At 34.5% G+C, this 12,530-nt stretch overlaps 1 protein-coding gene across 3 annotated transcripts in view; it reads right to left on the bottom strand.

Moving 5' to 3' along the window:
• CCDC15 (coiled-coil domain containing 15) overlaps positions 1–12,530 on the bottom strand; it is a 79,494-nt gene that overhangs the window by 30,240 nt on the left and 36,724 nt on the right. For 2 of the 3 annotated variants that reach the window (XM_056794561.1, XM_056794560.1), the window contains 7 exons: positions 12,242–12,331; positions 11,612–11,719; positions 10,408–10,515; positions 10,105–10,212; positions 9,256–9,363; positions 7,155–7,247; positions 5,857–5,960 (listed from right to left, as the gene is read on the bottom strand). In XM_056794561.1, coding sequence (XP_056650539.1) covers positions 5,857–5,960; positions 7,155–7,247; positions 9,256–9,363; positions 10,105–10,212; positions 10,408–10,515; positions 11,612–11,719; positions 12,242–12,331 — 719 coding nt within the window. The remainder of the gene's footprint in view (positions 1–5,856; positions 5,961–7,154; positions 7,248–9,255; positions 9,364–10,104; positions 10,213–10,407; positions 10,516–11,611; positions 11,720–12,241; positions 12,332–12,530) is intronic. The other variant, XM_056794562.1, reaches the window with a different exon arrangement.

Here is a 12,530-nt window from a genome sequence, read left to right as displayed (position 1 = left end):
CATGCAATGTCAAGAGATCTAAAAGAAAGCCCTCCATAATTAGGTGGACTCCAGTGGAGAATTTATGGGTATACATGCAAAGGGAAGGGAATAAGCATTTACACAGAACCTACTATGAGCTGGACATTTAAGCACTTTCACAACTATTATTTCACTTAAGCCTTACAACAACTCTGAGAGATAGGTGTTTTATTTATCTCTATTTTACAGTTGAGGAAAATGAGGCAAACGAGGGTTAAGTGACTTGCTCAGGATCATACATCTATTAAGTGCTTGCAGCCAAATTTGAACTCAGGTCTTCCTAATTCCAGGCCCAGGTCTCTAACCATTGCACCTCTAATGGACAAGAGTTGTACAATATGGGCAGACATAGACTTGTCATGATCATTGTTAAAGTAATAATTACACTAAAGTGAACATAAATTCATCAGCAGCTAAGTATGGTCTTAATCTAGGTTAAAAGTTTTTGGTGCCAAAGTCTGAATCAGTGATTCCTAGCTCCTATTTTGAAATATACTAAATTATTTTCAATTATTTCAAGAACCTTAGTATATCACAAAATCAAAACCTGGTAATACTAACCCCTAAAATATTGGTAGTTACAAATATAAATAATTATTCTATAGAAAAATCTTTGCTCATTCTTCCCAAAATTTCAGTTGAAAGCTATCTCAGGGGTCATTTAATACAACCTGTACCTGAATAGAACCTCATTTACAATAATAGCTCTACTTGAAGATCTTCAGTGAAGCAAACCAGATACTTTCAAAAGCAGAATAATTTACTTTTGGACAGACTTAATTATTAAGAAATTTTTCCTTAAATCAAATTTGAATCTACCTCTCTGTAAGTACAAAACACTCTTCTGCCTGTCTAAGGTCAAAGAGAATGAATCTAATGTCTCTTGCATCTGAAAATTCTTAAAATTCTTTGGATAATAATTTTAGAGCTAAAAAGGGTTATAGTAGTCATCCAGTCCTTCTTATTTTATGAAAGACCAAATGAAGAACTAGATAAAGAGACCTGTCCAAGGTCACATTCATGGTAAATGGCAGAACTAGGATTTGAACCCAGGACCTCTGACTAAATTGAACACTTTCCACTTGAATGATAAGATTATGTCCACTTGTAAAATAAGATTTTTCTCTTGAGTCTATTATAAATACTGAAAGTATAAGAGATTCAGATTGTCTACAAGTTTTAGGCAAATATACTTCTAGCCTATTAAAATATGCCCTGAATTCATCATAAAAGAAATTGTACTAAGGCAGATGCTTATATTTTAAAACATGATTTTTTTACAATGCTCAATGTGAATACAGGTAGAGATATAATGCTCCTTTTCCCTCAAATAATTCATAAATCAAAATCAAGAGCTGTAAGTGAATAGGTTAAAGTTAAAATGCCTTCAAAAAGCCTGCAAATCTGGTATGTGGGGTATTTGCACAATCATACAACAAATAGGTTCGATTTTATTAAAAATTTCAGTCTTTAGAAAGAAGTGCTAATGTTGGTAAATTCTAAATCCCTAATATAGCTTCATGATGATCCCAACATAAAAATAAGCTTTTGTCACTGCTCTTGGTCTTCTTCCATATGACTATGCCAAAGAGTTGGTAAATTTAATAAATATGTATTGCAAAGTTGAAAACTGAAAATCCTTCCTTTTGGCTTCAGTTCCTGTCTGCCCTTTAACTCCAAGGATTTCTTCCTGTTGTACAGATACAAAGATTAGCATTGTTTCTATTTTTTTTATATATATTAATTAGCTTCCTTTTAACACAAGAACAGAAGTTTTCTAAGATGATACAGATGGAAAAAGTTTCAGAGACTTTAAAAAAAGAGGTAATTTTACTTCTGTGTTTAAGAAGATTCTTTAGGATCATAAGCTTTAAGAAGTATAGTGTAGGAGGAGTCTGGTGCTCCGTTGAAAAAGTAACTATTTGAAGATTAAAAAGAAACCATTTTGGTCTACAAGTCAAAGCCAAAGTCAAGAGCTCTGACTGAACAAAAATGTTATAAGATTTAGAGCCATAGAGATTTTAGAAACTATCTATAATCCAACACGCCCTACCCCCATTTTTTAAATGAAAAGGCTGAAATTCAAAAGTTGCCTGAGGTTACAAAGGCCATAAGTACCAAATTTTGAGTTGAACTCAGGCCCTCTTAATGATAAATCCAGGGTTCTAGCTACAATATCATCCTGCCACATACTGTTGATATTTTAAAATTCATTCTCTGCACATATGTTCCTTTCTCAATATCCTTTGAATTTGAACAACATCCTTCCTGAGAGACAGTTCCTTGCTTAGATGTGCTTGGAAACTATTAAAAAAAAACTTCAAAGGAAGCAGCAGCTCTGGACTCTACATTCTGACATTTCAAAAGAAAGTAAAAAGCAATTTGAAAATTGTTGTCTCCTAGCACTAAGGTGGACTTAATGAGAGATGATACATACACAGAAGATAACTATATTGCTATAGGTATATATGACCTAAATCCTGTGGATTTGGCTGTCCTTGTTGGCCTTATCTTAAATTAATTGCATATACATCCAGGGTTCCTTAGTGGCTTGGAATAAAATGAGTGTAATGTTTTCAAAATTTAAATTAGAGCATGTACCAAAACTTCCAAACAATTATGAAGAATACATTCTCTACAACAGCAGAAATCTCAGCAGAGATCAGGTTGAAAGGATAGGAGCCCTCCACACCGTTCCCAAATTATTAGAACCTTAAAATAGTACCTGGGGGCTCCAATCCTAATTCAGGATCTAGATTAGATATGATCACTTCAGGGTGCTGCCAAAGTTGTCGTATGAAGTCATTAAGCTATGTTACCTGCATCCAGAACCTAAAAAGGACTTTGGGTTTCATCATGAAAAGGTAAAAAATGATTTAAAAAAAAACTTTCAACTATGTGTCAGTAAAAGGAAGTTTTCTAATGCCACCTCGAAGATAATAGGACTTCCCAATTTACTTGTGGACAGGAAAGCCCACTATAAAGAGAAAAGGAAATATATCACTGATAGAACAATAACAAAACAAAAGCTTTAAGCAGAAATGCTGTCACAGAATTTGAAAGTGTTCCTTACAGGTCCAGCAAACAATTCTTTCTGAAAAAGAATTACCATTATGTTCTTAGTAGATTTAGACTGGACATAAAACACCCAACTCTCCTGTTTCCATTTCAGTTAAATGGAATGAATTAAATTCGGCTACTTTTTTCTTTCTCTGTTGATGTATAAAAAAATGTTTATTTATACTCTGGACACTATAGAATTGAAAGGTTCTTTGCTTCTGACAACACCACAACAATGGCAAGATTCAGACTTCACTAAGAAAGATCTTTAATTTGACAAAACAAAGTATTTCCTAGAAACTGAAGTGATCAGAACTAGATTACCGAAGGATGTTGTAGGTTCACTATTCTTAAAGATCATTAGGAAGAAGGAAGGTCTCTTAGTGTTTAAGTATGGTCCTGCCTGAAGGACAAACTAGATAACATTTTGAAGACCTTCCTAATTCTAGGAAAACTTTATGAGAATGTTTTTATACCACAGCAAATCTAAGCAAGTGGCTCACAGGCACAATAGTCAACTTACCTTTTGAAAAAGACAAAGGCTAAAAACACCTAAAGTGATTGGTTAAATTAATTAAAAATAATTCTTTTTTTGTGGCCCCTAGTGTTTCTGATCTCCAGCCCTAAAACCAAAATTTTGGAGACTGAAGAGAGTATGAAGAGCAGTATCTTTCCCTTCTTTTATCTATCCAAATATAATCTATTTATTCAGAACTCATGTGAAGAAGGGCAATTTTTTTTTCATGGAAGATGGCTTGTCATAATGGATAGAGTACTAGATTTGGAATCAAGAATATTTAATCAAATCTTGCCTATGACATTTACTAGTCTGGTGACTAAAGATGTATCAAGTGATACAGTGTATATAAAATGCTTTATACTTCACCTTTAAAAACTATTAAAATGCCCAATATTAATTTTCATTCATAACAGGAAAGTTATTTGATACTAATGAAAGAGTATTACACAATACCATATCTTTTTGCTAGACAAGCAAAATAGAATACAAATGAACCTTCACAAGCAGTAAGTTCTTCGAAGAAAGGGAGAGATCCACCTTATTCAGTTTTACATCTCTCACAAGGTATTCTGTACCTTGCACTAAGATAGAATTCAATACATTGTTGCTGATTTGGAGGTAGTAATACATTAATAAAACTATGAAAATCCAATGCTGTGATAACTTCCCATTCACTTAATAGTTTAAGGTATACTCTACTGATATTTCTTATAAATTAGAGTCTAAACATGGTTTATATCCATTGATGGATGATTAACAGTGGTTCCTACCACATTAGAAAGTTTTTCTACCTGTCCCCCTCAAAAAAAAGTAATGCACCAGGAGATGCGCTTTTAAAAGATACCTCAAAAGTAAACGTCCTTCTATTAAGTGGGGGAAAAAAAAGCCACTATGAAGTCTATCTGTTTTATAAATTTATAGCAACATGCCTATATCAATCTCTTCTCAGACAATGCCTCCCAATCTTATTAATGAGGCTAGAATAGGCAAGGATTATTCTCTTATAATTAAATAACCTGCTATTTCACAATGAATCAGTAAAAGATAGAGATCCATAGAACCTAAATATTTGAAGGGACTTCAGAGTTTATCCAATTAAACATATACCTGACCAAGAGACCCTTCCTACAACATCAAATTTCCAAATACCTTCAGTAATAAGAAAGCCAGTTTCCTAAGCCAATTGACTAACATTTTGAACAACTTTGTTTTTTCTTACATAAAATCCAAATGTCTCTCTGCAACTTCTGACAATTAGAGGGTCTATTTTTGCCCTCTAAAAACACACAAAACAAATCTAACACCTTAGAATTCTTGGAAGATTGATAATAAGACCTCTTCCCTACCCCAACCTCTCTCTTTTCCAGTTCTATCCTTATTGCAGCCAATTATTTCAAATGATACTCATATGGTATGTTCTTCATTCCTGTTATTGTGCTACTCACCCTCTTTTGCACATGCTTCAGTTTGCCTATGTCACTAGGTATAAATGAAATAATATAGGTAAAGCATCTTTCAAACTTATAAGCCCTGAATGGGAACTATCATCATTATGATCTTCCTTAAATGTATCTCTCAAAACTGAACACAGTACTACAGATGTGATTTGACCACAGCAGAATTCTGGACATCAAGCCTCTCTGAATGTAACCTAGGATAGCATTAACTTTGTGGTGCCACATGACCCAAAATATTGATTCATGTTGAAATTACAGGTGATCAAAAGCCATAGATCTATTTCATAGGAATGGGCATCTTAATAACTTTCCCAAATAATACCTATAAAATTGACTTTTAAACAAAGTGCAGACCTTTGTTCTAATTGAATTCATGTTGATAATTTATAGCCATTGTTTCAACCTGAGGATAATCTTTTGGATTCTATTTTCTAACATATTAGCATCCCTCTCAGCTTCATGCTCTCTGTAAATATGAAAAGTATACCTCCTACTACTTCAAGTCGGTAAGAAAAATATTCCAAAAGCAGAAGGCTGATGATCAATCCTTGGGGCACTCTACTAGATACTTCCCTTCAAAGCTGACATTGAATCATTAGTAGTTTTCCATCAGTTCAATTATTCAACAATTCTGAATCCATATACTCATACTAATATGTATCTACTTCTATCTAATATGTATTCTATAAGAAACTCTGTCAAATGCTTAGCTGGAATAAAACAAAATTTCATATCTCTGCTTTCCTAGAGAAACTAAAATAATCATCTTATGATTCCACTGGAATCCAGGAGGCTTACCTTTCAATTTTCTTCCTAAATTTTCTTTGTCTTTCTAGTTCTTTTACTTGTTGCCTCTCAATATCCATGAAAAGTCGTCTGTATCTTAAGTATTGCTTTTGACGCTAAAAGAAAAGAGTGATAAATTTGCTAATAGCCAGCAATCAGAGGACTTTCAAATAGCAATATATCTGCTTCACATATGAGGAAACTGAAATAGGACCTTGAAAAGATCCTAATTTCCATTCCACCTATTCATTAGAAGTAATGCTTAAAACTGCCATTCTGTGACACCCTATATAACATATATTGGGAGAAGAAACATAGAACAATTAATTTAGTTTGTCTTCCTAAGTAAATTAGGGCTACTTTTTTGTTCCTGGGTGAAAACAAAAAAGCCAGAGAGAAGGGTACCCAACACTAAAGTAGATAGCAAAATATGAATCAATTTAAGTTTCTATTATGAGAACCTCATTAGATGAAGATAATTTTACATCTGAGACACAAGTTAGTCAATTATTTGTCCAACAAGTTAAGTAACACGAAGTCAAATGCTGTTGTAGCTGACTTATCTAAACACTGTGTTTTAGGATACCTTCTAGAAAATAGCTAGGTGGTACAGTGAAAAGAGAACTGGGCCTGGAGTCAGGAAGATCTGAGTTCGAAACTAATCTCAGACACTTCCTAGCTGTATGACCCTGGACAAGTCTTTTAACCTATCTCCTTCCCCATTTGTAAAATGTAAATAAGAATAGCATCTACTTTCAGGATTTTTATGTGAATAAAATGAGCTAATATTTGTACAGTACTTACTGTAGTATATAGTCCTTATAAAGTGCTATATAAATGTTAGCTACTATTATTGTTGTTATTATTAACAGGCACAGGGTTTGTGTGTATCATGTTGGTATAATATACAGTTCTTGAGTAAAATAACACTAGATTAAACTAAGTTTAGGTCCTAACAAGGTGATAAAATTAACACAGAAAAGCCAACTGATCAAAAGTACATATTTAAGTTACTGAAGCAAATCAAAATTATATGCATCATGAAGTCTAACCTAGAATCTAGATTTTGCTGTAAATACACTTGTTGGTAATTAAATTGCTGAAATCTTGAGATAATTTGCAAATAATGAAGATTTTTATTATTGTTGTAATTACTCAACTCACTTCATGGTCACTACAATAATTACTTCAAAGTTTTTGGATTCTGTTGTTCCAGTTCTTGGCTTTTTAGCTATATGCTAATTCAGGTACATCAGGAACGCATAAAATCAATGACTAGCAGTGTATTTAAGTTAGTACATTTCGCATACCGCTTTCTTATCTTCTTCTTGGTCTATTCCACATTCAAATAAAGGCAAATTTTGGAATTCACTTCTTGATCCTGACTGAGGACCACCATAAACCTGCAAAACAGTCCAAATGCATTTAAACCACAAATTATGGAAAGTTAACCAGAGTATTTTTTTAACTAGAGTTCTTTTTTGATACTTTATTTTTTAAAAATTTTGTTTTCAACATTGAGCTAAGTTTTACAAAGAACCTAAACCTAAAACAAACTACACATAAAAGAATAAAGCATAAAAGAATGAAAGAGACCAACTTCAGAGGAAATCAGTCAACCAAGACCACAGAGAAGAGAACAATGGATAGTTCAGTAAGGGAGATGAACAATAATATTTTAAAGTTAACATTAATCTTGGTGTTTTGTGCATGCCATGAGTTTATATAGGGTTGAATCTAATGCAAATAAAGACCTGGGTTCCAGAATCTCAGGGTCTGATATCTATAATTTATATATACACTTCCCATCATGAGCATGCAACAAAATCAGGCACTTGAATGTGTCCTTAGTGATCACAGCAAAGAAGGACATGAAACTTAATTTTTCCATTAGAATAGAATTCAATAATAAATTTATTATTATGGAATATTAAAAAGATGGATCAAATCACACCCCAGAGATAAACAAAAAGTCCAATATGAAATGGGTGATAAAAGTGGGGCCTAGCCCTGTCATCCACTACTAGTGCCATAAAAGCTCCACAGAAACAAAGCTCTGATCTGATTTCACACAAATTCTCAAGCTGAGAATTCATTTGTTCATCACCTCTTTTTTAATTTTTAAAAATTCATCTTAAAAAATAGATTCTTCCCCACCTAAATAACTCCAGAAGGATAACTCTGATAAGGATTCCTCTATCATGAAATAACAGGAATGGTAATCCAAGGACACTTCAGTACAGTGCCTTGTACACAACTGTCACTCAATAAACTCAATACATGCTGTGACTAAATGACAAATAAAAGGACACAAATCACTAGTAGAGTAAAAGAAAGAAAACAACAAAACAACATGAGTTGGAAGGAAAAGCTATTGGTGTGTATGCTAAAAAGCACAAAGACTAATTTTCAACAGAATGAGATAGTTCCTACAATCACACTAAAAAGACAATATCTTTTTTCTATGTATAAATTATAATATAGTCTATAAGACTACATTAAAAAGACTATCATATCTCCCTCTACCCACTATTTCCTCTTTAATTGTGTGAATAGACATTAGTTAACACTAATATTTCCTTACCCTCCTCTTCAGGGGGGAGAATAAAATCAAATTATGCACCATCACACAGCACTAACACCTAGACAATGGCAGGGGTCATGAGCTTAGCAAGACATTTTTGTAAGGCTCCAAACACTTATTCTTTGCCAATAGCTCTTATGAAGAAGTTTCTTGGGGCACCACATAAGTCTCCTTTTATAAACTCCAACTGACCAGAAAATAGTAACTCCCAGACAGGGGTGAAGGGAACAAAAAACACTCAGCTGGCTTAAAACACACAATTCAATCACTGTTTTCAGGGCCTAGGCATTGTGCCACAATGCAGCTGGTGGCACTTTTGAACCATGCCAGTGGTCTGTGTCACCATGATCCCAATAACTTGGAGTCTAAAAAAGATTAAATTACCTAAGGGGAAGACACTGAAATAAATCAGTGAAAGAAGGCATTCCTAACTAGCTGTGTTGATAATAATGATAATAATTCTACTTTCAGTGGGATTAATCTCCTACCCTAGGAGTCATAAAATTTGTGTTTATAGCATACCATCCTAGTGCCAATCCTAGTGTAGAGTTCAATGGCCCAGAAAGAGGATTCCTAGCTCCAAGGTTACCAGTTCTAGAACCTCTTACCAACAGGCAAAATTGAAGAAAAAGGTGAAGAAGCTTCAAACGGTGTTCCTATCTCTTACTTTTTACCCAACATCTGTTCCAGTCTAATGCTAGGAAGCTCCAATCCAAGTTCCTTCTATTTGTTTTCTCTCTTCTTTTTTCTGCTTTATGGGATCTTTGCTAAAGATCTCAGAATAAAGAATAGGTATAGTTCCTGTTCACCTTTAAGAAGCAACTTACCTCTGCAGTTTCCTGGGCCTGTATCTTGCCTTGAATATGGTAGGAAAGGGGCTTTTCTGTCCCTTTACCATCTGCACCAACAGCTGATAGCTGCCCAAAATGTGGTTTCTGAAAAGAATAAACAAAATATCAATAGTTGGATGAGGGTAAAACACTAGAAATAATACTCTAAGTTTCATCAAGGATCTTGGGATCACTCTTAGTAGGCTAGGTTTGTCTATTATGTAATGGGATAGATGAAGGCAAAAACCTTGGCTTAACTTCTAAGAACCTAACTTATAGTGTTTTCTTTAGGTTAACCAATAAAGCCCATGGTGAATATGTGAAAAGTGGCTGGTTTTTTTTTTTGTTTTTCATTTAAAAAAATACAGGGGGCAGCTAGGCAGCTCAGTGGATTGAGAGCCAGGCCTAGAGACAGGAGATCCTAGGTTCAAATCTGGCTTCAGACACTTCCCAGCTGTGTGACCTTAGGCAAGTCACTTAACCCCCATTGCCTAGCCCTTACCAATGTTCTTCTGCCTCGGAACCAATACACAGTATTAATCCCAAGACAGAAAGTAAGGGTTTAAAAATATATATGTGTGTGTGTGTGTGTGTGTGTGTGTGTGTGTGTGTGTGTGAATGATATAAATTGCTTCAACCTTATTATGATAGTGAAAATATACCAAAGCTTCAATGAAAGCTATTGGGTAATTTTAACAGAGTAATCTAGGGAAAATGCAGGATTTTAATATGGATACTTTAAATTCCATCTCCTGACATCTAATGCTATAGCCAAAACCAGGTGTAGCACAGTCTTAGCAAGTTCTGTCTCAAATCCCAAAGAATTATTTCCCATAGTTCACTTACCTCTGCAGTCTCCTGGGCCTGAATCTTGCCTGAAATATGGTAAGGAAGGGGCTTTTCTGTCCCTTTACCATCTGCATCAGCAGCTGATAGCTGACCAAAATATGGTTTCTGAACAGGATAAACAAAATATCAATAGCCTGGGTAAGGACAAAACAATAGAAATAATTTCTCTAGGTTTCATCAAAAGTTTTGGGATCACTCTTATCAGGGTGGATTTGTCTGGTACTTGGTATTTCGGATTTGTCTGAGATAATCTAAGATAAGAACCTTGGCCTAAGGAGTTATTTCCCATAGTTTACTTACCTCTGCAGTTTCCCAGGCCTGCACCTTGCCTGGAATATGGGAAGGAAGGGGCTTTTTTGTCCCTTTACTATTTGTACCAACAGTCAATAGCTGACCAAAATATGGTTTCTGAAAAGGACAAACAAAATATCAATAGTCTGGGTAAGGGCAATACAATAGAAATAATTCTCTAGGTTTCAGCAAAAGTCTTGGGATCAGATAATAAGGAAAAAGACTTCTACAAAAATATTTATAGCCCCACTCTTTGTGGTGGCAAAAGATGCCCTTCAATTGGGGAATGGCTGAACAAATTGTGGTATCTGTTGTTGATGGAATACTGTTTTGCTAAAAGAAATAATGAACTGGAGGAATTCCATTTGAACTGGAACAACCTCCAGAAATTGATTCAGAGTGAAAGGAGCAGAACCAGGAGAACATTGTACATAGATATGGATACACTGTCAGAATCTAATATAATGGACTTCTCTACTAGCAGCAATGCAATACTCCAGGACAATTCTGAGAGATCTATGAGAAGAAGTGCTATCCATACCCAGAGAAAGAACTGTGGGAGCAGAAACAGAGAAGAAAAACAACTGCTTGATTACATGGGTCAAGGGAGATATGATTAGGGATGTAAATTCTTAAACAATCACCCTAGTATAAATATTAATACTTTGGAAATAGGTCTTGATCAAGGACACATGTAAAACCCAATGGAACTGCTCTTTGGCAACAGGAGGGAGGTGGGAGGTAAGGAGGGAAAGAACATGAATCATGTAACCATGGGAAAATAGTCTAAATCAAGTAATTAAATAAAATTTTTTGAAAAAAAAAAGTTTTGGGATCATTCTTAGTAGAGTGGATTTGTCTGGTACAATATGGGATAATTCAAGATAAAAAAACTTGGCCTAACTTCCTAGAACCTAATGCTATATAAAGTGTTTTGTTTAATTAAATTCACCAGTAAAGACCATGGTGAATATCTGAAAGTTTTAATTTAAAAATATGTATATACAGAAATATAATGTAAAATACCTCAATGCACTATGATAGTGAAAATATGCCAAGGCTTCAATGAAAGTTATTGGGTAATTTTAATAGAGTAATCTAGGGAAAATTTACAGGATTTTAATGTGGATATTTTAAGCCCTATCTCCTGACTCCTAATGCTATGGCCCCAAACCAGTTGCCACACAGTCTCGGCAAATTCTATCCCATTTACCTCTGCAGTTTCCTGGACTTGAACCTTGCCTGGAATATGGTAAGGAAGGGGCTTTTCTGTCCCTTTAACATCTGCACTAACAGCTGATGGCTGCCCAAAATTTGTATTCTGAAAAGAACAAACAAAATATTGTTTGGGTTAAGGGGAATACACTAGAAAAAATATTCTAGGCTTCATTCAAAAGTCTAGGCTTCATTCGAAAGTCTTGGGATCACTCTTAGTAGGGTGGATTTGTGGGGTACATTATGGGATAATTCAAGATAAAAACCTTGGCCTAACTTCCTAGAACCTAACACTATAAAGTGTTTTCTTTAATTCACCAGTAAAGTCCATGGTGACTATCTGAAAAGTGTTTTAAATAAAAAAATCTATCTCTCTCTCCATATATATATATATATACATATAATGTAAAATATCTCAACTCACTATTATAATGAAAATATACCAAGGCTTCAATGAAAGCTATTGGGTAATCTTGAGAGGGTACTCTAGGGAAAATGCAAGGTTTTAATATGGATACTTTAAATTCCATCTCCTGACTCCTAATGCTATAGCCTGAAACCAGTTGCGGCACAGTCTTGGCAAATTCTATCTCAAATCTAAAGAACTTATTTCCCATAGTTCACTTACCTCTATAGTTTCCTGGGCCTGTATGTTGCCTGGAATATAGTAAGGAAGGGACTTTTTGGTCCCTTTACTATTTGCACCAACAGTCGATAGCTGCCCAAAATATGGTTTTTGAAAAGGACAAACAAAATATCAATAGTCTATTTAAGGGCAATACAACAGAAAAAATTCTCTAGGTTTCATGAAAAGTCTTGGGATCACTCTTAGTAGGGTAGATTTTTCTGGTATATTATGTGATAATTCAAGATAAAAACCTTAACCTAACTTCCTAGAGCCTAATGCTATAATTCTT

The sequence above is a fragment of the Monodelphis domestica genome, chromosome 4 (assembly GCF_027887165.1).
Source record: "Monodelphis domestica isolate mMonDom1 chromosome 4, mMonDom1.pri, whole genome shotgun sequence".
Taxonomy (NCBI): Eukaryota; Metazoa; Chordata; class Mammalia; order Didelphimorphia; family Didelphidae; genus Monodelphis; species Monodelphis domestica.
Note: the sequence above shows the minus strand (reverse complement) of the source record. Positions and strands in the feature narration are given on the sequence as shown.